The 26,320-nt window shown below is 43.2% G+C and overlaps 1 protein-coding gene across 1 annotated transcript; it reads right to left on the bottom strand.

The window, feature by feature from the left end:
* Nucleotides 1-7,449: 7,449 nt before the first annotated feature.
* On the bottom strand, nt 7,450-25,849 carry LOC124594476 (gustatory receptor for sugar taste 43a-like). Its single transcript, XM_047132852.1, has 2 exons — nt 24,715-25,849; nt 7,450-9,643 (listed from the first exon to the last, which is right to left on the bottom strand). Exons 1-2 carry the CDS (start codon nt 25,847-25,849, stop codon nt 9,390-9,392), a joined length of 1,389 nt encoding a protein of 462 aa, XP_046988808.1. The 3' UTR covers nt 7,450-9,389.
* Nucleotides 25,850-26,320: the final 471 nt, after the last annotated feature.

The raw sequence follows: 26,320 nt of genomic DNA, 5'->3' as shown, positions 1-26,320 counted from the left end.
TCATCAGTTTGCCTACCTCTCAGACACCTATCTCTTTACACAACCCCTCAACCTCTTGGACCATATTTTCCTCCCACAATACTTCACACCCAGAGCAGGTCCTTCAGATTTTAGGTGAAAGTGGATTGTTCATGTTTCTTATCAGAATAATTTCACCATTCAGTGATGTGTTTTTAAAATGAATATATTTTCGTTTTTTAGTGTCCGTCTTTAATTTTTAATTTAAAATAGAAAAACAGTCCTAATGTCTGTTTCTCATTCTCAGTAAGCATGTTTTTAACTAGCTTCGCTGAAGAGCTGAATATGTAGCGGTGACAGCCCACTTTCTGTCCATATGGGACTTGGGGGGCATGAAATAACATGAAGGTAAAACTGAAAGGACGAGAACGTAAACACATACTTAATACAAGAGAAGAATATATTTCTATTGCTGTCCGTTCTTATTAAGATAGGCACTTTCCCTGAGACTTAACAGCTGTGTACGAAGTCTTGTTCAAAAAGCGAGGGTGTTAGAGATTCTTGCCGTTTGTGGCTCAGTGGTAGCAACAATTGCTAAACTGGTTTCTCGTGTGTTGGGAAGCAGTTTTATTGCTTTCGACGTTTTATTATCACGACTGTGTGGTTTCCTCTTCAGCTACAGTTGCGGTGGCTCGTTTGATACGTTAAATAACATACATACTACAGTCCATGTAAGTTTCCTACGTTCCACATTCAGTGACTAGGCTGGAAGTGTAGCGAACAAAATTTCATGTTGCTGAGTAGATATAGCATTCAACAACCTGCTGCATAATGTCAGGTCTTCTAATGTTCACTAGATATTTTTTTGTTTTTAAAAGAAAAAAACACACTTTTCTAAATATCTGTAGTTACAAGAGGGCAGTAAATAAATTATTGTTCCGTATACACCATCGTAAATCTCCTAGTGGCCTTAGGAGCCTAATTAAAGACAAATGTGGCGTCAAGTTTTACTTATTGTCTATTTTAATGGCACTACATACACTCGCTATTTAAAATACTATGTTAGAAATCAATAATAAAGGTACTAGAAAATGGTTAAGTCTCTCACGGCCATTTATTGACGGATTACCTGCTCTATTCTGTCTCGGGTTCTTTGGCCAACATTTGTTTAATGATTTTTCTGACGTTCTGCCCCTCCCCCCCCCCCCCCCCCCCCGCGGCTTCCCCGGCCAATTTTCCCCTCCCCCCCTCTCCTCGATATCTGCAATGGTCATTCTACATCACGGGAGTCCAGGATACATTCGCCTTGAGACTATCTTCTTTCTTGTTGAAGCTATTCTCATGTTGTGTATTTCTGTAGCTTCTTTGAACTAACGGATGTGGTAGCTCTTCCCTACAGCAAGAACTTCCGTGTGGCGAATTTTACTATCCGATCTGTCTCACACAGTGCGTGTTCTACCACGGCTGATTTCTCCACCTGCCTCAACATGCAATGCGGCTTATGTTTCGTGATCCTGGTGTTTATTGATCGTCTAGTCATTCCAACATAGACCTTTAGTTTTTACGCCTTGTATGCGCGATATAGGCCGATTCTGTCCCTCACTCTGGGAATATGTGGCAGAAAGGCTGTATCCAACATTTCTTTTTCCGATATGTCACTTCTTATCTAACTGTGGAATCCCCATTGCTCCTCAGAACGCTTTCCTTGTGCTGCATCTGGCATCTGAAGTGCTGTGGCTCACACATTCGTCTTGCTCGCGTCACGAGCATGTTAATCATGCATCTTCCTGACCTGGCTGCTGATTTTAAAGTTTGCGCAGGTAAGTGTTCGTCTGTGTCGGTTTTCGATACACGCTGTGTCCCAGGTTTTCAACATCTCTCGCGACCAGCACATTTACAAAGGCTAGCTGTTGGCCATTTTCTACAGATTTGCTATACGCCTCTACTGAGAGGAGAATTTTCAGATTACACCGCCGCCTTGACCAACGATGGAAGAAGAAGTCGCAATTGATGTTATGTCTCATCTTTCTATTGCGGTGCCGGGATGACGGGGCCATGGGGTCACACCTTAAACAAATCTCGGCCGAAGAACTCGAGACAGAAACCAACAGGCAGTATGCCATGAGCGATAGTATTCGAACTCATCCGATTCCGTATTCAGAAGTGTACGTTACTGCCTCCTGGGAGCACTGCTGTAGCAGTGTGCGACAAAAAGAGCAGAAGTGTCGTGATTATATGTGTTAGGCTGTGGCTATACTCTATTCAGGAAGCCTTAACCCTCATGTTAACAAATGTGAGCCTTGCCATTGGTCATAGTCAATGAGTTTTCGCCCAGAGCAAGGAATGCTAAGTAAAATTATAATAAAAACACAAACCTTGGACAGAGATATTTTCTCATCTCTAATTACAGTTACTTTTCTTTAAATTTTGGTTAATTATTTATGCTATATTAATAATTCACATGGAGTAAGTAAAACCTGTTTGAGACGTGGCAATGATATTTACGAGGGTTGTTTTTTTAAGTAAGGGCCGTTTTTATTTTTTAAAAAAGATACAAATACTTTTGTAAAAAAACTTTTATTTTCTGATTCTACACACTTTTACCTATTTTTCTACATAGTTGTCTTGTTTATTTAAGCACTTGTCATACCTTACAACTAAGCTTTTAATTCCCTCTTCAAAGAATTCGGCCGCCTGCTCCGACAGCCAAGAGTTCACGGCCGCTTTCACTTCATCGTCGTCATTGAAGCGCTGCCCACCAACATGGTGTTTCAGGTACTGGAAAAGGTGAAAATCGCTAGGAGCAAGGTTGGGGCTGTATGGCGCATGGTCCAAAACTTCCCAGCCAAAAGAATCAATCAAATCCCGAGTCTTTTGAGAGGTGTGAGGCCTAGCGTTATCGTGCAGGAGCAAAACTCCTTTTGTCAGCATGCCGCGCCTTTTGTTTTGAATTGCTCTGCAGAACTTCTTTAGAGTTGCACAGTAGGCATCTGAGTTGATTTTCGTTCCTCGTGGCATAAAGTCCACTAGCAAAACATCGCGCCGGTCCCAGAGCACAGTTGCCATAATATTGCGCTTTGACAGCATCTGTTTGCCTTTGACCTTGACGGGTGATGTTGTGTGTCGCCATTCCATCGATTGTCGCTTGCTTTCGGGAGTGATATGGGATACCCATGTTTCATCTCCAGTGACAATTTGACTCAATATGTCATCCCCTTCTTCCTCATAACGAATCAAAAAGTCCAATGAAGTGGCAAATCTCTTACCTTTGTGGTCCTCTGTGAGGGGTCTGGTACCCACCGAGAACACAGTTTTTTAAAGTTTAGGTTTTCAGACACAATTTTGTACAAAACCGATCTTGAAACTTGTGGAAATCCCAAAGAAAGAGTGGAAATTGTGAATCTTCTGTCCTCACGAATCTTTGTTTCGACTGCAGCCACCAAATCATCAGTGATCACAGAGGGCCGGCCTGAGCGTTCTTCGTCATGGACGTTTTGACGGCCATTTTTAAACTCTCTAACCCATTGACGCACTTTACCTTCACTCATTGCATTCAAGCCATAAACTTCTGTTAACTGACGATGAATTTCTGCAGCCGATAGGCTTCTCGTGGTCAAAAAACGTATCACTGACCGTATCCCACATGCGGCGGGCGATTCAATAATCGTAAACATTTTAAAGTAGCACAGCGATGCGTACACGTCAGCTACAGAGCTGCAACTTGCATCAGTGTGAACGGGAAGGATGCCGGCAAGTGGCGCGGTGGCTTGTTGCGGCGTCCGCGCGAACTACGGGACTATACGCGCGAACGGCCCTTACTTAAAAAACAACCCTCGTACAATCGCTGACCGACCTCACTTACTGTTGCTGTCCTCGTTGTCGTAAGCATAAAAATTGAGTAACAGGAGAAAGAGATAGGAACAAAAAGTGCATGGGTGCGATATTTTATTGAAGAGCATTTGGTGAAAACCGCGTGTAGGTCAGAGCTGTGACTCCAAGATATTTCAGTTTTAATCAAGTACTGGAATCAGAATTCATGCTAGCTCGAGGCGGCATGAGGCGACCGTTGTCACGTTAGTGGGGCCGTCGGACACCCCTGGATGCCACGTTATCATGAATCGCTTCAGAATGCGTCAACAGAAAGTTTTCGTCGAGCCGGTGTAAGAATACAAAAGGCACAAAAAAAAAGTTAGACGCAATTCCCGAGGCCAGACATCCTTGGCAATAAGCAAATGGACGAACCCAAGAAACGGACGATCGAGGAAAGACAAATACTCGAGCAGAAACCTCATTTTGTAAGAGTAAGAATTAAACGGCTCCGAAAAGGCCCAAAATAATGAAATGTTCAATTTTTAATTTTTTGCTTTTTAAAAGTCTACAGACTTTCCCCTTTCAAATAATATATAATTTATTTAGTCCTGAAGACTACAACTATGTTTAAAATATTTTTGAAATATGTTTTGCGTGGGCGTGTTCCACTGTGTCGCTGCTAAAATGCTGTCAGATGTTTTTCCTATGAATCTACATGCTCATCCTGCATATTGTAGTGATGATGTGAGAGAAAATAAGTGTTACAAAAAAAGTGTTGTTACTAACCTGTGATAGTTCGATACGTATCGCTCGCTCGGTTGCCGTATGTTTCCTGTTTATTTACTCTTTTGTAATACTGATATTTTTCGTTGTGAATTTTTGCATAGAAGTCTCTGTTTTATTGAAGGATAATCATGAGTAAACGCAAAGTAACTAGAAATCCTCTGAATACTTTTAAGAAAAGCAGAAATGTTGAAAAGCCATAGGTAGGTGCTTCGGGCGCTGATAATCACGCAGTTGAGCGCCCCAAAAAAAACCAAACATCATCATCAGGTAGGTGCTATTACCGTAAACAATAAAGACGATAACCAGATGTTTGAATCTAACCTTGCTGGTACAACTGCCCATTGCAATGAAAGTGAGAAAGAAGGTACTTCGCCGAGGAAGCTTGGTTCACTTAGTGACAAGTATGAATGTATTATGAGTAAATCGGATGTGCATGAAATATTGTTTCAGTTCTCAACGGAAGTTTTGCAAACTGTGTTGATGTATTCAGTGTAGTGAAGTGGAACTCTCTATAAAAAATCACTTAGGAGTTCCAGTGAAATGGAACTAAAGTGTGGTAAGTCTTCATACAGGTTTCGAATAGTGTTGCAGTAACTCAAAATGAAGAAATTGGTAGCAAAATCTACGAAAACAACATTAGATTTGTTTATGCTATGCGTACAGTCGGTAAGAGTGCTACTGCAGGTGCAGTTTTCTATGGTGTGAGGAATCTTCCAAATCCCCAACCAAGTTTACGAACTATAGTAGATTTATAGGGTCTAAAGTAGAAGATATCTGTGTAGAATTTATGAAGAGAGCTGTGGAAGATGCAGTAATAGAAAAAAGTAGTAACATAAACTTGACTGGAGCATTCCATGGTACCTGGCATAAAAGGGGACACACATCTCTTAATAGCGTATAACCTGCCACAGCATGTATACAGGGAAAGTTTTAGATGTAGCAGTAATATCCAAATATTGTAAGTATACACAAAAAATAAAGGTACACATGAAAATAATTGCACAGCTAACTATAGTGACAGTAGTGGAGGAATGGAAGCATCTGGTGTTCCTAGTGTATTTCAACGTTCTCTTGCGTGTGATAAACTGTGATATGTGAATTACCTTGTTGATGGTGATTCTAAGAGTTTCAAACATATTCAAGAACTGTAGCCGTATGGTGATGATGTTGTAGTGCAGAAATTTGAGTGCATTGGGGACGTACACAACGAACGGGATCAAGATTTCGGCGACTGAAAGCTTCGTACAAAAATCAAAAACTCGGTGATGGTAAAGGGTTTGATGGGAAGGAAAAATTAACTGACAGTGTAATTGGCGAGATACAGAACTATTATGGAATGGCTATTAGGCAAAACACACACAGAGTCGATGAAATGAAGAGGGCTATTTGGGCTTTTTTTTCATACTTTCTCAACCGATGAAAATTCCCATCATTACATGTGTCCCAAAGGAGAGAACAGTTGGTGTAAGTACAACAAGGGATTGTTAACTGGTGAAGTGTACACTCAAATATAGTCGGCCTGATGCGGTAATGGACGCGATAAAACCTACTTCCAGACACTTAGCAGCACCTGAACTGTTGAAAAAGTGTGTTCATGGAAAAACTCAGAACCCCAATGAAAATGAAAATAGTGTTCTATGATCAAGACTCCCCAAGACCCTGTTTGTTGGAATAGACACACTTCACTTTGGTGTGCATGATGCTGCTGCTACATTCAATGACGGCAATGATGTAAGGTGCAAAGTATTTCGAAATATGAGAATGACATGGTACGAACGATTATTGAAGGAACGTCTTCAGACTGCTTACAGGGCTGTAAATAGCGTAGCAATACAAGCCAGTCTAAACAGGAGGGGATGAAGAGGAATCTGGAGGAGTTTGTAGAAGATGAAGATATCTCCAATGTCTGCAGACTTAAACGAAGATAGGTTAACTGAGAAAAGCTTATGGCGCGTCGTCCACACATCACCCAACCAAACGTCGGTAAGCTGGACGATAATTGTTTAGTTGTGTACTGGCTAACTGTTGCTATAGGTTGTTGCTGATGGCCGCATGGTCACGACTATGCGATTAGCGTATTTTGTTAGTTTGACAAATCGTGCGACGTATTGCTGGCATATTCCAAAACTGGCAATCTGTGTCTAAGTAACACTTGACAGAGCTTCAAAATGATTGAAATGTTATGTGTTAGTAGACAGTTCGGTAGGGCAGAATTGTCTGATCAATCACTATTAGCTTCAGTCTCGCAAGCCCCTTGAGTTCTGGTGAGTGCTATTGTCAGCTTTGCATAAATACTGTAACGTATACACCAAATTATTTGGAGGACATGGGCCCTTAATAATAAATTTGATTTTAACACATTAGTTCGTGCTCTCTTTAATGGCATATTGATCTCTTTGATAGTGTTGTTGTACTCACATAAAGTTCAGTTAGGTGCACATATGGGAGCGAACCGTAAGAGCAACTGCACCACAGGTAACGGCAGGTAGGTTTAACAGGTCGAGAATGTGAGGCTGGGCTTCTGGTACGCAGCATCAGAAGGTTCGTTCAAGATGTTAGTAAGCCATGTTAGACCACCCATCACTGTTCTAGATAGGTTGGTCGATATCGTATTGCAGAAGTGAGCGTTTGGCTGCTTCTTTCTCTTGATGAATGCCAATGTATGTATACTGCTATAATAAATGATCAGTGATGTGATGGAGCGCAAGTTTCTTCTAATTAGCGTCACATTGCTAAAACAATACTCATAAAATAATCGAGAGGAGGACAACAGTGTTTCATATTTTTATTATTCGCCACACTTAAACCAATGTACAATAACTGCCATGAACAATAAGACATGAATTTCATTTTTCCTTCAACTTTTTAATAATTTATACAATTTGTAGTTTACTTACTATAATAGTACCTTGAATTTGTTGTGTTCAGTATTTTTCATCAGTATATTTCATTTTAGTAATATTTTGCAATAAGGGTTAATTATTATTAAACCTATTTACAAAATTTTAAAATTTTGCTTTGAAAAAATACAGAAAGTTTGTCTTAATGGTGAGGGAGGGACACAGCTTTGGCTGTTCTGTCAGGCACGTAGGATCACCTTGCTACGGCTACACACGAAATATATAGGGTGTCTCAAACGTTCTGAGTCAAATTGAAGCATATGACAGCTGGTCCACAACCGATTATATTGAGACAGGGAAGCAATGATCGGAAATGTGTATTTATTGTGCTATGGACGAGTACACCGCATAATAACAACTTAGATCACATTAATTGTTCAAAGTGGGGACCGCCAGTTTCAATGCATGCATGACAAGGTGCACGAAGCTCTGCCGCACTCTCTCATGGATCCCTGGTGTCTGTTGTACCAGGAGACAGGTAGTTTGGGCCCTAGCAAACAGGTCTTCATTCGTTTCTAAGGGTTTTTCTTACACCAAAGTCTTGATAACCCGCGAGGAAAAAGTCCACAAGTGTGTGATCTGGCGATGGCACTGCCTGTGGCACAGGACCTCCCATTCCAATCCAACAAAAAGGATACGTTTTGTTCAGGTGCTCGTGGACATTAACATCAAAGTGAGCTGGTACTCCGTCTCACTGAAACCACATCCCTTCATGAAAAACGAGAGGTACAGTCTCCAAGAACTGTGGCAGCACATCTCGCAGGAACACCAGCTAACATGGTCCACACTAATGGGGAGGCAGCAAATAAATTCCTATTAGATGACATTGGACAATGCCCTCTCATACATTGACAGAGGATCATTGGTGGTGGCCACCGATATGCATTGCGTGTGGATTGTCCATACTCCAGACGTGACTGTTGTGGGTGTTGAAAACGCCTTCGAAAAGTGAGTGAGTCCTCATCCGTGAGCAATAAAAACTGTACAAAGTTCGGCACTACAGAACTATTGGGGGATAATCTATTGACAGAAGTGAACACAGGCCTCAAAAACAGTTGGTCCCAGGGCTTACACACGTTCTTTGTGTTAGGAGTGTAATATTTGTTGTACCAGTATTCTCCACATAGTATCTTTCGAAGTGTGTATTTTATGAACAAGTTGATGGGTCCTTATTGATGGGTGTTTGGCCACACAATCAAGCAACTTCTTCTCAAAATCTGGAGTTCCGACATATTTCATTGATGGGAACCTTGGCATGAACGACCCAATCTCTGATACATTGTTATCCACAGAGATAAACTTCTTGTAATTAGGATGACGTCTGTTGGGAAGTGTTCTCTATACATTCGTGCTGCTTTAAGGACACTACATCCTGCAGCACTGTACAGTAATTGTCTTCAAAGTCTCGTGATAAGTAAAGTTCCTTCTTGAACTGTGCATTATGCACTGTACACAGTAACGCACCTCACCATGGACACATCACAAGCTGTCTGTTGCAATAGACAACTGACACAAGGGATAGTGGTGTGCATGCAGCACAGGTTAACGCTCCAGTGCGATGCATGTGGTCGTTACATGACACACATACTATGAACTAAGTTGTGTAAAGTCTGTTTGGTGATCACGATTGTACTCTACCGTCCACTGCCTGTTCCTGTGTTCAACAGACATCACGGATCTCTGCGAGAGTGCAGCAGAACTGCTTGCTCTGTTGCAGTACAAGCACTGAGACTGGCGGTTGTCGCTTTGAACAGTTACTGTCAGCTACTTTGTCGTTATATGGTGTACAATGTGTATGCATTTCCGACCGTTGACTCCCTGTTTCAATATAATCTGTTGTGGACCCCACTACCACCTGTTCCATTTTGACCCAAAAGGTTTGAGAAACCCTGAATACTCTTCTAGTATTACAAAAGCAAAGCGCTGCATAGGGTTTCACGGTAATGGAGAAGTAGTCTCATTGGTATCAGATCCCACAGTACCCAGTGGAAAATTTTTCCAGATGCAACTATTGTTGGAGACGGCGAATTGTAGCAGGATGATGGTGTAGGTGGCGACAGTGGAGAGGAAGGCCGCCAGCATCGTGGCGTCGACGCTGAAGAGCGAGCACGCGCTGAACGACACGGGGCTGTGGCGCACCTGCCTGGACAGCTGGCGGAGCTGCTGGGACGCCGCCTCGCTGTCGCCAGCTGTGGGGCGCACACGGGAACACTCACTTACAGTGTCAAACTGCGAGGGCCTTTTACGTTTGTACAAATGCAGTAAAGGAGAAACATTTGGGAGGTCTGGGGAAAACACGCACCTAAGTAAAAATCGATGTAAATTGTTCATTACGTCATCAAACAGGTACGAAAACAAATACATACCATAGTATGGACATTTCTCAAAATGGTTCAAATGGCTCTAAGCACTATGGGACTTAACATCTGAAGTCATCAGTCCTCTAGACTTAGGACTACTTAAACCTAACTAACCTAAGGACATCACACACATCCATGTCCGAGGTAGGATTCGAACCTGCGACCGTAGCAGCAGCGTGGTTCTGGACTAAAGCGCCTAGAACCGCTAGGCGACAGTGGCCGGCGGACATTTCTCGATACATTCCAACCAACTGAAAATAGTTGTTAACATTGCCTTAATTTTTAACATTAAAATAAAAATGGTTCAAATGTGTGGTATTCCCCATCTCTTAGGACTAAACAAGCATTATTTGGTGTAATAATGGACAGTTGATGCTATTTTTATATTTTATTGCATTATTAACTGTGTATACTAAAGAGTACATTAATTAACAAAATAACGATTGTCTGTAAACATTTCTCATAATTAAATGATAATTAATTCAAGCCCTCAGCTGCCGACAGGTGTTGTTGATATACCTCGATGGGACATTGAAAATATGTGCCCCAACCGGGACTCGAACCCAAGATCTCCTGCTTACATGGCAGATGCTCTATACTTTTTTTTCTTTATTACAGAGGCCAACCAGCTCTCTGAGAGAACACGCTGAGCTATCGTACCGGCGTCTTTCTGAGGCACCGAGGACACAGACGAATAGCACGACTGCAGGGACTTATGCCTTGCACGCTTCTTGTGAGACCCACATTCCCAACTGACCACAATCTACATACGTAATGTACTTATTAGATATTTGCCCATCCACTCATATCTATTAGGTACATTACATATGTAGATTGTGGACAGTTGGGAATGTGGGTCTCACGGGAAGCGTGCAATGGATAAGTCCCTGCAGTCGCGCTATTCATCTGTGTTCTCGGTGGCTCAGATGGATAGAGCGTCTGCCATGTAAGCAGGAGATCCCGGGTTCGAGTCGCGGTCAGGGCAGACAATTTCAGCTGTCGCCATCGAGGTATATCAACAACACCTGTCGGCAGCTGAGGCCTTCAATTAATTTTCATTTATTCTAGAGAAGCTGCACGGTCATCAATGGTATCTGTTCTTTCGAGAGCAGTTGTTATCTTCATATTTCTCATAATTTCTTTGTTTAGTATCTGTAGGCATGAGAAAAGTTGATCTTCTTGTATAGCAAACATCACACTTGTCATCTTTTGGAATGTTCCAGCCGTTGCATCCTTCATAGCTCCACCTACTACACGAAACACAGGGGTAGTATTACGATGGTCTGTAAACATTTCTCATAGTTCTTGTTTAGTTTTTACAGGCTTGAAAAGGGTTCGTATTCTTGTATAGCTAACATCACACTAGTAACCTTTTGGAGTATTCCAGCAGGTGCATTCTTCATGGCTCTAAATGCTACACGAAGCACATCGGTACCATAGTTCTCCAAAAACTAAAAAGACGTATTCTAAAAATGCCGTTGCATCAATTTCATCCAATTCATTGTCATCACAAATGTCCTTTAAATCGAAATTTATGTCATCTTCGCCTTTTTTTAAGTTGTTGAATTGTACACTGGTCGTCTCCACCCTTAAGTTTTCTATTTTATTCAGTTTTCTTTCTCATAGCTTCTTCTTCTTTTTGTATTGTTAACTCCATTTGTAGTTCTTCCTCTTGTGGGGTTGCTGTAAGGATCACAGACTTTCCCTTAGGCCTTCCTTTGTTTTGTTTTAGGGAGTACTTATTTTGTTTTACAGTAGGAGATATGTCAGATACACTAACATGCTTGTCACTAAACTTTTAATTGCCTTTATTAAGACCTCTTCTGTCGAAAGTGGAATTTCTGCCGATGGCCCAGGAACCTGTTCTTGACTACTTTCTAGGATATTCGCTTCCTTTGTAAAAGCAACCACCTCGTTTCCATTTGTTGCATTGGGGAGGTCTCACATTGTTCTAATTCAGACCTGGCCAGGATTTGCTCTCCCAGAGTGTGCACGCGCTCCTCTAGCGCTGCCGAGTCTGCTCAACACTACGACTTTCCCCACCAGCGTGGTATTGCGAGCAGGCGTGTAAATGAGACGCCTATACGCTGAAGGCTACGCGTGCGAGAAACCTAGGAGGACGTGTTTGCAACACAGTCTGACTACTTCTGTCAGAAGATTTTTAGGTTCTCATTTTTCTTCCAAAACAATGGGTTTATTACGTAATTAACTATTATAAGTACACTGAAGAGCCAAAGAAACTGGTACACGTCCCTAATACCGTGTAGGGCCCCCTGCAAGCACGCAGAAGTGCCGCAACACGACGTGGCATGGACTCGACTAATGTCTGAAGTAGTGCTGGGGGGAGTTGATACCACGAATCCTACAGGGCTGCTCATAAATCTGTAAGAGTACGAATGGGTGGAGATCTTTTCTAAACAGCACTTTCAAGGCACCGCAGATATTCTCAATAATGTTCACGTCTGGGAAGTTTGGTGGCCAGCGAAAGTGTTTAAACTCAGAAGAGTGTTCCTGAAGCCAATCTGTAGCAGTTCTGGACGTGTGGGGTGTCGCGTTGTCCTGCTGCAACTGCCCAAGTCCGTCGGAATGCACAATGGACGCGAATGGATGCAGGTGATCAGACAGGATGCTTACGTGCGTGTCACTTGTTAGAGTCGTATCTAGACGTATCAGGCATATCGCTCCAACGCGCACACGCCCCACACCGTTACGGAGCCTCCACCAGCTTGAACAGTCTTCAGCTGACATGCAGGGTCCATGCATACATGAGGTTGTTTCCATACCCGTACACGAACTACAAAAAGCTTTACATAAGGACATTCAGCTTTAAGTTGTGTTGCTTGTAAGTTTATACACATTTCGGTTTTATAGTATGGAACGTAACTAAAACTATCCTTTGTGATACACTCAAAGATATGGAGTTTAGAAGATTAAAATGTGTTAGCTGAAAGCTTGGCGGGCAATGGCAGTTTCATAACGCCAAAAAAAAAAAAAAAAAAAAAAAAAAAAAAAATTGCGCTCTTGTGTTGAACTAAGTACTGAAATAACCTTGCAACTTGTCTGTGCAATCGAGGATATTGCTCTTGGAGTGAAATTTCATAAAAGGCTTGTAACTACCTGGAAAGCAGAAACACGTCGTTAAGCTAGATGCTACAGTGTACGTTTATCATTTCGAGTTGTCAATAACGAGATACATTAGCAGTCAAAAGCAAGAATGATCTGACAAGTAAATCGAAGTCCGTCTTCGGTCGAGCAATGCATCGGAATTTCTTTGAGAAATCATCATGAAATGTTTCTAATACTCAAATATGGTGAGACATGTCTGATCCACAAATTACTTCCTTGAATTACGAGAAATGTTCCATGTCATGAATTGAAGTTGATTTTTCCATAGGATTACTTTTTGGACAATGGTATCAATCTTGTCCACCAAATGTTTCTACCCTTGGATTAAGACACTTAAAGGATTCAAACAATACGTGCTGTTAACAGCAAAAGATTTTTGTGACCACTCTGGTTACCCTTCACTCAGTTTTTTCTCTAACGGCTGCTGCGTTCAGCTCAGCCAGCATTCACTGTCGTTCATCAGAAGACAAGTGCGTCATACTGTCTTCCAGGATGGTGTTGTAACGACGATCCAATATGTGTTTCTCCAGCCTATAATAGCACGATGGCATATTAAGAATTTTGCATGGTCTTTGAACGATGCGAAAAGTAAGGCAGTTCCCACTTGGCGTTGAACGATCTGGTTTCTTCACTTTTTATTCTTTGGGCAATTGCTTGGACGCCACAGTATTCCTAAAGCAGAACGTAAATATAGTTTAACGCAAGCTGTATTTCCAGCAAACTACCCAGCGTCTGAAAAGGGGAATGCTTTGCATTGCTGTCATCCAGCTACAGCCTTCATTCACCTCTCTGCTCACCCCTCAACCTCAATCGCCTCTGCTCTCGGAGAGCTAGGCAGGAGAGTGGCCGGAGCCCTCGCGCCCGCTTAGCGTTGTTTAGCAAGAAGACCTGTTCTCAGTCAATATGCTGAAATTTGTCTGGATTGAAAGGACAAATGCCAACTGCCTCAAATCCTGACCGTCCTTTTGGCATAGTAGCAACCTTAATACATGACTTATTAAAAAATTCAGCTAACTCTTAAGGTATAATTTTTTCATATAGTCTTGACTTCATATACAGGCATACACTCTCGATTGGAAACTTCGTATACAGGCTCACACTCTCGATTGAAGGCTGATTTCAAAGAAGAAAACAATGTAACATCAAGCGCTTGAAGCTTGTGAACGTAAGATTACCATGACAATAGATTTTTTTTTTACGAAATTCAAAAATATCAAGCGAAATTTGGATGCTGCGATCATCTAAAATTAGCAGCACTGGATCCTCTAATGCTGGATCCATTCGAAAAATAACGACTCACTTGACCAGCCACTGATGGAACTACCACATATTGCTCCAACTGGTCCAACTTTACTTAAGAGAGTTGCCATTCTTTTCCCGGGGAAGATGAACATACGGGGAATGCCCGCCCCAGCAGCGCTGAAACAACCCATGACTGTAGTGTTTTCCCCCTTTCGCAAGACGTAGGCCCTGCTCCTCTATTTGTTTAACAACTTTAGAAGCCAAAATTCTCTTGGGTTTTTGTACGATACTTATGCTCATTTCATCGACAATCAGTACTCGCGCTTATTAGATTTATTTTTTTCAGACATGCTTAAAATTTTTAAAATGTTCTTCATTAAATGCCTCTATTCTATTAAAGCAAGTTGCTTCAGGTTTTCTCACGCTAATACTCGTGTTTCTTTTCAAAAATAGAGCTAGCCAATCATTTCCTGCTAACGTAGATGACTTACCAAAATTGTTTGCCACCTTGTTAGCCTCTGCGTACTCAAACGTAATCTCTCGCAGCTGGGTGCATGTAATGATATAAACAGCTTGGACGTAGTAATAAATGATCCCCAATTTCATTGCCGGCCGTTATGGCCGAGCGGTTCTAGGCGCTTCAGTCCGGAGTCACGCTGCTGCTACGGTCGCAGGTTCGAATCCTGCCTCGGGTATGGATGTGTGTGGTGTCCTTAGGTTAGTTAGGTTTATGTAGTTCTAAGTCTAGGGGACTGATGCCCTCCGATGTTAAGTCCCACAGTACTTAGAGCAATTTGAACCTAATTTCATTTTTCGTTCGATCGAAAATATGGGGTTTATTCCAAGTTTTGGACCTTCGGTATTTTTCGCTTTCATTCTCGTGTGCAAAGTAGCTTCGTGAATTCTAAAAGTCCTTGATACTTCTCTTTCTGATTTTATGGGATAAAGAGCCTTATGAAGTTCCTCTTGTGTCCGTTTTACTTTCGTGGTTTTTCTTTGACAATTTCTAGCCATTTTAAATAACAAAAACTTGTTGGTATTGAAAACAAAACCTACTACTTTTATTACCAAGAAGGAATACCACGCATTTAACAGCCACATGCCAATGCCCCAAAGTGAGTCTGGTGACTAAACTAAGCAGAACTCGGCTCCTAGTTCAAATACGTAGACAAATTTACAATTAAATGAAAGGTTACTTATAGGGCTAGTAGTTGATATGCAAAACATTGGATTAAAGCAATGTGCAGTGTCAATTACCTTGGCAAAATACAACTGACAAAAATTACGTCACACACATTGGAAAGAAACATCACTTGACTAATCCCACAACGTAACTGGAGTGGTGCTGTAGTTGTTACGCCTGCCAGCAGGGTGCAACACGAATTGGGCAAATCACCCGCCTTTGATAATTCGTAATTCAGCCTGCGCGTAATTACCCATATGCGTGTATTTCTTCCACTCTCCTCTATTTATAATAAATCGTTCTACTGTCTGTCAAAACATTCGCCCTTACAATTTATACATGGCCAAAAAAGAAACAGATATGTCATGGTGAAGGGTGCCCAACAGTGGCATCATTACACAATCCACCTCCCACTGGCGGCAACACAAGCGTATATCCTCGCATGCAAACAATCAGAAATCTGCGATAGATGGTCCCAGTCATCTTACGCCTTTTCTTGTAATTCGGCAATGCTCTTGGCAGACCCTGGAGAACGAGAAAATTCCCGCTTTATCATGACCATATATGTTCTTTTGTCGTCCTCCGCAAGGAGATAACCAACCTCATTGATGATACGTTGTCAAATAAAACCTTCCAAGTAATAATGGGGAATGAGAGAAGTAAACAGATGAAACTCAATAATGGACTCCCACAAGGCTCTGTCCTTGCGCCCCTCCTTTTCAGCCTTTACATCGCTGACATGCCTGCAACCAGATCGCGCAAATTTGGTTATGCTGACGACTGGGCTCTAGCAACAGCCCACAGAAATATAGAAACTGCCGAAGATGTCCTTACGAGTGACCTAGGGATTCTCAGCGAGTACTTTAGAAAATGGAGGCTACAACCTAGTGCTACAAAGATGGAAGTATCTGCCTTCCATTTGAACAACAAAATGGCCAACAGAGAACTACAGGTCTATCCAGACGGGAAATTACTAAATCACAACAAACACCCAAAGTACCTTGGGGTTACCCTAGATAGGACACTAACATTCGAAGAACACCTGACGAAAACTGCAGCGAAACTTAAAACACGCAACAACATATTGCAGAAGCTCTGCGGTACCATTTGGGGCTCCACAGCATCTACCTTAAGAACATCCGCACTTGGCTTGGTGTATCCAGTGGCAGAATACTGTGCCCCAGTGTGGCTCAACAGCAAACACACACACACACACATGGTAGATAGCCAACTTAATGCAACAATGCGTATTATATCAGGCACAATCAGGCCAACTCCTACAGCGTGGCTGCCCGTTCTCAGTAACATAGCCCCTCCTAACCTGCGCCGTGAACACGCTCTGGTTAGAGAATTTCAAAAAATCATGGCCAACCCTCAATTACCAATCCATGAAGATACTCACGACATCCGGTCTAGGCATCCTCCACTAAAGACTGCACAGGCTCTTTACCAAACCAACTTTAAAATAAATGACCGATGGAAAGAGGAATGGGAGAGCAGAACAGCAGTAAACTGCCACAGTATGCCATGCATCTTTAGTAAACCAAAAGGATTTGATTGCCCTCGCAAAGTTTGGTCAACTCTTAATCGCATCAGAACCAACTGTGGGAGATGCGCCGACTCCTTACACAGATGGGGTAAACTTCCTTCGGCCGCTTGCGACTGTGGCGCTGAGAGACAGACGGTCAAACACATCGTGCAGGAATGCCCACTAAGGGCATACGAGGGTGACCCACAGGATTTCCTAATGGCGACCCAAGAGGCAATCGACTATTTATTATCTAAGCTGGACGTCTGCTTGTGATTGCTCTTCTGTGAGTGTAAATTTACAATTGGCGGTGTCCTTATATACAAACTGTTATTTATTGCTCTGTTTATACATATGTGATTTTTTTTAAAATCGTGTTGTTTCTGTAATTTTTACATACGCTAAATAAATAAATAAATAAATAAATGTTCTTTTTTTGCCAAAGATCTGGTGATCTTGCTGGCCAGGGCATGATACGACGCAGTAGCCGTACGTCGACGTTCATTGTCTTTCTGACTAACCAAATCACATTCCTGTCGATGAAATGGCAGTAGCACGGGGATAACTACCTATGCAAGGCAGCAGGCACTTGTCACTGTACCCTACAGAAACACCAAATATGACCACGAGTTGTGAGCGATGGCCCCCACAACATGAATCCTGGGGTAGAACCTGTATGTTGTGGGCGAATGCAATGTGGAATAGAGAGCTCACCAGGTCTACGCCACACACGTGTGTATGTACTTACATCACTCGCGTTCAGACGAAACCTGCTCTTATCGCGGGGCTAGCCGGGGGGGCTTAATAGGATGTAGGTCTCTTTGATTCATAGCCCTGTAGTAGGAGCCGTAAACGTGTGGCATAAGGAGGCTTTATACACCTGGTCTATGTTGTAAATGTGCCCTGCATCAGGGCACGTAAACACAGGTAACGTGTGACTCTTGTACGATTTTATTCCTTATATCACTCACATCCTCTGTGAGCCAAGCTCGCTTAGCCCTAAATGTTTGTTCTTTTATTTCCGCCCTTATGTACGTGGTTCCTTATGCTTGTTTCATTGACCGCTCTTCGCCTTGAAACATACTCTTATTTACTTCCGTAGCTGGGTGTGTCCTGTATATTTTATTGTATGCAGTGGATTTTTGATGATTGCGGGACATTCTATACTCGTGCCAGTGGTTCTCGAGCACTTTTATCCGGTGAATGTGTCCTGGAAATTTTGTTGGATGACGTGCCATTTTTGGCGGTTGTGAGACTTCCTGTACAGTTGGCAGTGGTCCTCGAGCGTTTTTACCAGGTGAGTTTGTCTTTGGTTACGACCTTTTCACAACTCGGGTCGTGGTTTCCCAATTGCTTGATTTAACTGACAATGTAGCTTCATAGCTAATTCTTGACTCATAAATTTGTACTGAGAAAACTTGCTTTCCGCCTGATGTCTGATGGTACTTCTGTGAGAGTGAAACGCAAGAAACCATTTTGCGACCGGGACTGCCTACTCTTTCTTAAACATCCCAAGAGGTTGCTGTACTATAAAACGAAAGATGGAGTGGTGTGGTTTTCACCCTCCTTGAGGGTGATGCCTTTTTTTCCTTTAATGTATGATTCTGGAGATAAAGGCAATGTAACAGTACTCACCAACAACTAATAACGTTAATATTGGCACTACTACTGCTACTGCTCCTGTTAATACTACTGCCGCTGCTGCTGCTATGACTAATAATAATAATAATAATAGTGTCTGATCTTAAACCTCACGGGCGGATCAGCTTTTTGTATTGCTCTTGGGTGTCCAACCGGGTGCAATTTTCTACATTATAGGATACTTCGACAGCAGAGGTCGCCATCATCTTCAGATGATAGCTTTATAATGAGCGTCTTCACTACATCGCACCTCCTTTTTAATGTGATCCCTCTCCTTCCTGGGTGTTGTGTGATGTCCTTAGGTTAGTTAGGTTTAAGTAGTTCTAAGTTCTAGGGGACTGATGACCATAGATGTTAAGTCCCATAGTGCTCAGAGCCATTTGAACCATTTGAACCCTCTCCTTCCCCTTCCCTCATTAACTAGTCACACAATGCGTCAGGTGGAGTGGAAGGGGACAGAGGGACACGAAAGTAGTGCCCCCGTTATGTTTCTCAAGGGTATGCTGGTTTGGCGAAAGACTGTGTTTACCTAGTGCAGAAAGCGTTCTCCAGAGCCAGTTCTCTCTCCTGCGTCATACTAAGCTGATGACACCTCATTTCTTCAGACACCCGCTTTTGCCGAAAGATTTCTTCATTTTTCTGATACCGAAAATACGCACGATACGAAATTTTGCATATATTATTGTGACTGGAATTCGACTGAATATCGGAAACGCCTCAAAAGAAGTCTATGCTGGTACTGAGCTTTCTGAAGCTGCTCCGCAGACCTACAGGTCGCCGGTGAACCCCATGATATGAGACGCCGTGGTCGGCTACGCCAGCGCTTGCAGGTGCAACATTTCTGTCTAACAGCCTAGGTCCAGCTCCGTGCCCTCCAGCGGATCCTGAAAGTGGCTGGACTGGTTTCCCATCTCCATCACTCCTGCAATTGCCCATATGGGCGGATCCGACCTGCATTATGTTTTAGAAGGTGAACCGCTGGTATGGTTGGTCGCCAAGCACTTAGATTCACGGGCTGGTGTGAGGAACTGGAGATGTCTGGCGGTGTGGTGGGACATGGAAATGTGGGTGTTATCGGAAATGGGGGCGGAGGATGCGTGGAGAGCTCCCTCTCCAGTTCTGAGTGCAATTATACTGTCGCTGGATCTATACTGAGAACCTTACACTGTAAGACAAATAAAACGACGCACCACGAAGGAGTTATGCAAACTAGTCACAAACTGATAGTCGATCAGGTATCGGCGGAAAAGGCAAAACTGTGAACTTTGACGACTGTCGGATGAATGTTTGAGGCTACAGTACAATTTCTCCGCTTAGTGGCAAGAACTGTAAACAGAAGACGTGCCGATAACAGGGCATAAAATCTTTCCGGATCTCATTCTGTGTATTCAGATGGACAGTGCTGGCGCGTGAACAATACATGCAGATGTTATCATTTGAGAAAGGACGTGTACTTGGGCTAAAATAAGCCGGTTGGAGTAATTTGAATAGGAGCGATGTCACTATTCGACATTGTTGGCAGGAACGGATGAACCATCACCGAACACAACGTCGAGAAGGAAGCGGTCGTCTTAGAGAGAGGCGACAGAACGACAGGAGTGAGGAATCGTCAGACACGCACTCAGAGCCCCCGGATTCATAGTTATCGTCGTTACGATACTGACCACAAGGGCCATTAACAGGCCACTCACAGAAAGGGGGACGAGCCCCTTGCGCCGAGAAACGATTAACTTCTGTACACCGACAAGCCCGTTTACAATGGTGTTGGGCACATTCGGCCTTTAATCTCAGAACTATCTCCACTGATGAGTACCACTTCGAGCTGAGCCCCTATGACAGGCGAATACATGTCCGAGACCCACCATACAGGGGTTGGGTACCAACCGGACTGTCGCCCGACAGCCAGGAGTGACGGTCTGGGACGTCGTTTCTTTTCATAGGGAGACACGTTTGGTTATCATCCGTGGCACCTTTGCGGCACAGCCGTACGTCGACCATACTCTACGTCCTGTATTATTTAATTGTGGCAAATCATCCTGGGCTTATATTTCAGTAAGGTAATGCCCGCGCGCACACGACGAGATTTTCTGCTGCTTGTCTTCAAACTTACCAAATCCTACCTTGACCAGCAAGACTGCTGGATCTCTCCTCAATTGAGAACGTTTGGAGCATTACTGGCAGGGCCCTCCAATCAGTTCGGTATTTTGACGATATAATGCACCAATTGGACGGAATTTGGAATGATATCCCTCAGGATAACATCCAATAACTCTACCAATCAATGTCAATCCCAATAATTGTTTGCATTAGTGCCAGAGGTGGGTCAACGCATTGTTGGCTTGCTCAATTTGTGAAAACCTTTCTCTTGTATAAATCACATACTATTTTTGAAACTATAATAATTTATTCGTCTGTAAATGAAAATCACATCGACAGATTTGCATCCCATTTGGATAATTCCTTCGTGGTGCGTCGTTTTTACTTTTTGTGTTAGATGAGGTGTTTGGTGAGGATGTGGGACTAATAATGGTGAGCTTTCTAGCTCAGCATATACTCTGGTAGTAGTGCAGTTGGACACTTTGGAGTGTCGACTGACGTAATGCGCCACCCAAGGGTGTTGAATCACTGTTGCTGGTGTCCACATGCCTTTCGCTCTGTACGAGGATGGCCACCCCGCTGTGTCTGATGGGTATTGCTCTGAGTGCAGGAACCAGAGTTCTCAGCGCTGTGGGACCAAAAGCTGGACGAGAAACAGTAACCTCATATTGATGAAGGGATAGAGCTCCTTCCTCTTCTAGGTGTCACACCAAGCACACCCGCGTTTTAGAATTTGAATATCATCTCCTCAGAGCTTTCAATCAGCGACACTCCTTCAGTGTAGAAATAAAACTGCTTCCATCCGTATAAAACATGTTTGACTAACAGTGCATAGTCTATCTTCTCGATACCCATTCTGTTCGCTCACGTAATGGCTTGTCATACCTTCATACAAACAGTGTACAGTACCAAGTTTGCATCTGGTAGCCACAAATGGAACCAATTTTGTTCCGGCGTAAATCTGTTCCATATTCATGCATTGGCATATTTAAAAGTTTTGCTGCCATATGATAATTACAGCTCACACTGGACCTCCGTGAGTAGCTGGACATTAATTGTAACCACCCAGTAGTTGATAGTAATCGAAAGAACCAGTGATAAGAGGGTACAATGGAAACTGGTGCCAAATGTATTTGATGAAGCAGTGCGAAACAATACATTTAGACAATATGATTTGAGTGGTTACAGGAGAACCACCAAGAATAAAAGACTCAGGGATGGACCAAGAAGGAGAGGGGTGAAATCGGTTCCTTTCGTCCTTTGGGGGAAGGAGTGTGAAGAAAAGGGACCAATACTGACAGTGGACGAGAAAATATGGGAGATGTAGTGCGTGGAAGATAATAGACGAAACGTCTAAAGGAAAAATAAATTATTTAAAGTACAATAACAAAAACGACGTCTGATTTCTATGATAGTATTAAACAATTGCACATGTTTTACATAAGAATTACTGTAAATGTTGTAGAATTATGTAGAAGCGATATATCATGTCACACACTCTAAAATTAGAAAATAAAAAAAATTTACACCCAGACATGCAATAAAACTCTCGAAATCTAGTGTTCTAATGGAAAGCTATACCCAATTCAGTAACAGGTGCACAGAATTTTATGAAGTTACTTGTCGTACAAGTAATTATAGCGTTCCAAAACTTCCTTTCTTTGATGTTCATTTTACTGTATGCTGAAGACATGCATGGGGCAAAATTTTGTGACAACGTTTATGTTGAGTCAGTATGCATGAATCGTGCCGCGGTGTCCACGTGTGTGAATTTTGGTTCATATACTGACGAGGCAAAACATTATGACCACTGAACACTGCTAGACTGCGTGCCTCTTGGTAGCACTGTAGGCAGATGACTCGGACAGGAAAGTATATAAGTGGAGGAGAGACGATTAGGGTATCCTTCCAGCGACGATACGGGTAAATTGGGAAATCCACCGACATAAGCGACTTTGACAAAGGTCAGACTGTTACGGCTGGGCGACTGGGAACGAGCAACTCGGAAACTGCGATGATGGTGATTGTCCACGTGCTACTGTCTTGAGCATCTATGGAAAGCGGTTGAAATACGATGATACTACGAGTAGGTGACAATATGTTGGACATATACACCTCACCGCAGAAAGCGGAAATAAAGCAGGACAGGCAGCGATCTGTGACGGATGTGGTGGCAGAGTACAACGCTGGTGCAGGCATTAGTGCGTGAGAGTACACTGTTCTGAACACGTTGTTGGAAACGGAGTTTCGCATCAGACCCCTATGTGTTCGCATATTGACCCAGCGAAATCGTAAAAAACGACGGCAGTGGGTATGGGGTCATCGAGATTGGGCCAGGGATCAATACAAACGTGTCACCTTTGGAAGAATCATATTTCCAGCTACACCAGGTCGATGGTCGTGTCTGGATGCGGTGTCATCCAAATGAAAGGCTGCTCGAAACACACAAAGATACGTCTGTGCTTGCATGGCACATGTGATAGTAATGTAAGGCACTATGACAGCTCTAAAGTACTTCAAAAATACAGTAGACCACATGCATCCTTTCACGTTTGATGGCTTCCCCAACAGTGATGGAGTGATCTAACAAGATTAGTGTCCCTGTCACAAGACCGGAATCATTATATAATTGTTTGAGGTTCATGATAGTTAAATCGTGTTCATGTCTTGGAAACCAGGTTCATCTGATGTAAACTCGCTTGAACACATCGAGGAGTCTTTCAGGTGACAGACCTGCACCCCCTCACAACTTGGTCTGTAGTTAATGGTGATTGCATAGCCTGTGCATGGACATGTGGTGCCATGTACCTCTGAAAAACTACCAAGGACTTGTCCAGTACGTGCCATATAGAATTGCTGCTGTACAGCTTTCCAGATTTGGAGCAACACACTATTAATCAGGTGATCATAATGTTTGAGCTCATTAATGTAAATGTAGCTTAAGGTAAACGAGAAGTTCTATGTTGTGACCCAGATGGGTCAATCAGGACTGACCAATCACCGTGTCATTCTCAACCAGTGGCATCACAGGATCTGGTATGGAGTACATTTTGTCAGCACGCCATTCTCCCAGTCATTGTAGGGTTTCTTGACTTTAGAACAGGTGCTAATCGATAGGGGAACTCCTTAGTTGGCCTCACGAGCCTGAGTTCATCCCATACCAGTTCTCCCATAAAGGAAAAATCGCTGGGAGTACTGGGAATCGAACCCAAGTCCCTCTAGTGGGACCACTCAACTATAGAGATGGACTACATATGACTACTATCTGGAAGAAAAAGGTTTTGTGGGACTTGATACACCTACCACTTCTAGGGGGATTTTGTTGGTAGGAGTAGACAGATGGGAACAGTGTGACATGTAAGCACAACTCTGGAACATATTGAGGAAGTTTAACAAATTGTGGTATGTTTATGACTTTCCGTTTGGAACAAAAATATTGTTGAAGTAAGACACTTTTGGCTCCTTTGGGGGTGGTGTGTGAGTGTGAAAGATGGGACGACCTTCAATAATAATCGGAAAGAACGATATTATTGTCGAATCCATAGCTTTCAGGGTGGCTAGGCAGATTGGTGATCGAGTACTGATGACGTATAGCTCCTACGTCTGAATATGGAGGTGGAAGATGGTGACCTGCAAAACATAATGCATAATGCTTCGAGAACATTCAACCACATTTGGTATATAAGTAATAAACTATTTGTAAACAGAAACTCTGCAGGACACGAACACCCATAGCATGACAAGTGATGGAGGTGCAATTTTATTTCTTTCCATATTTAATACAAAATTTCGATGAAACAACTACCAGCCAGTGCCAGGTACTTAGCTATATTAACTTCAGACTTAAATTAAAACATTATCAATCTTGTCAATTACAATAATCCTTACTCTTAGTTTCTACCATATTATTTGCACAGCTGTTTGCAACAGGCTAGTGACAATATTTCCTACCATGGCACCCACTCCAAGGGCTGTGTAGTAACTGTTACACAGGAAGTAGGTGTTTCTGTCACAACCTGAAATAAAACCAGCCATAACGTTACAAAGCGGTAGTCACAACTGCTAATGAGGGAAGTAACATACCTGCTGCATTGGCCACAATGAGGTCCTCTGCTATGCTGGCTGTTCTTCTCGCTTGTGAGACAGTGGACTGACAGCAGCAGGCGAGGGCTACCACATTTATTGTAGTCATTACAACATAGCAGATGTCTGGGAGGACCAGCACGTTATTGTCTTCTTCCTCATCTAAAAGGAGCAACAGGACATTGAAAATCACTTGCACGCCACTGGTCAGTGCTTGCAAGACCATCGCTGTAATAGGAACAGTGTACACTTCATTCAAAGCACTGGCTAAATTGGAGAGTTTATTGTGGGCGACCTTTACCGTTAACAGCTGGTCGCAAGACGCTGGCCAAGTGCTTTGCTTCAGAGAGTTTTGCTTACTAGGTAAAGAGAGTGGGGAAAGGTGACACTGTCGACTTGTCGTCGCTGTGATGTTCGTCATGCTTAAGGTCTCCTTTTGATAAGAGAACATGTGCAGCACAGCTTCGTTTAGCATAAGGAACCGGTATCTGATGATCAGAGCAAAAATAAAGAACTGTTCAAATGTTATGGTGATTACAAAGACAATGATCTCAGTTAGTACATCGTAATAGGAAGCAATTATGGTGTCCCAGGTTACGATTCCGATGTAAGCTGTCATCAGAAGACCCAGCGAGATGAACAGGTAGAGTTTGGTGGTGCGGTGTGCCTTCCACTTGTCGACGCCCAGGAGGTCGTCTACCCGCTGGAGCTCCGCCGAGAAAGTGCATAACCAGTCACAACGGGCTGCCAGGAGCGCTAGCACGGATGCGCAGGCAGCCGAGGTGACCACACCGCAACCCAGCAGTCTGGGCACGAAATAACTGTAGCAGTTGGGTCTGGGCCTGAAGGACTGGATGACGCGCGCTGCTGCACTGTAACCCATGTAGACGAGGGAACAGAGGACAGCGAGGCTGTAGAGGCGTGACACAGCGTCCAACGTGGCCGACCACCTGGGCCGGCATGGCGGCACCCCCACCAGCGCTGACAGCGCCACTAGCGGCTGCAGGCTGTTCCACACCTCAGGGGGCGCCACTTCTGACCCCTGGCTGCTGTCGAAGCACGCCTTCGCTGACGGTGTATGGCGACTGTGCCTGTGCCTTGCTGTGTGAGCCCCATCCTCAATTCTGCACTTCATGTCGAGTTGCAGATTCCACACTCTGAAACAGTACATATTAAGGATGGTATGCATAACATTTTCCAGCTACATAGCTTTCCTACAAAGGCAAGTGTTCACTGATGGGGCTATATTTACAAATGGAGGTGCTCAAGGCCAGAGACTTTTCACCCCCCCCCTCCCGCAAATCCCGCTATATTTACAAATGTAGGTGCTCTAGGACAAAGACTTTTCAACCCCCCCCCCCTCCCCCCATCCCACCCTCATCACCCTCCATCTGTCGTCCTGACTTTTCAAAAATCACAATCTATGTTTTACTAAGCAATATACTATTGGGTGTAGCACATACAACATAACTTGACCCAAACCTGCACAGATGGCTTAATAGTGTTCAGAGGGGTGTTCTCTTGCATACAACCACCACAGAGCAGGAGAGGTACAGTTCGACCCCAAAACTTGTATGTGTGTCGGAATATAAGGCAATAATTAATC

Source organism: Schistocerca americana, chromosome 2 (genome assembly GCF_021461395.2).
Source record: "Schistocerca americana isolate TAMUIC-IGC-003095 chromosome 2, iqSchAmer2.1, whole genome shotgun sequence".
Classification (NCBI taxonomy): Eukaryota; Metazoa; Arthropoda; class Insecta; order Orthoptera; family Acrididae; genus Schistocerca; species Schistocerca americana.
This window is presented reverse-complemented; position numbering and strand designations above follow the sequence as displayed.

Excerpts from the sequence above, each read along its gene's own strand:
- LOC124594476 (XM_047132852.1), bottom strand. The coding sequence starts at position 25,849 with ATGAAGTGCAGAATTGAGGATGGGGCTCACACAGCAAGGCACAGGCAC. Across the intron at positions 9,644-24,714 it reads CATTGTGGCCAATGCAGCAG|CTGGCGACAGCGAGGCGGCG; the intron begins GTATGTTACTTC and ends TGCGCCCCACAG.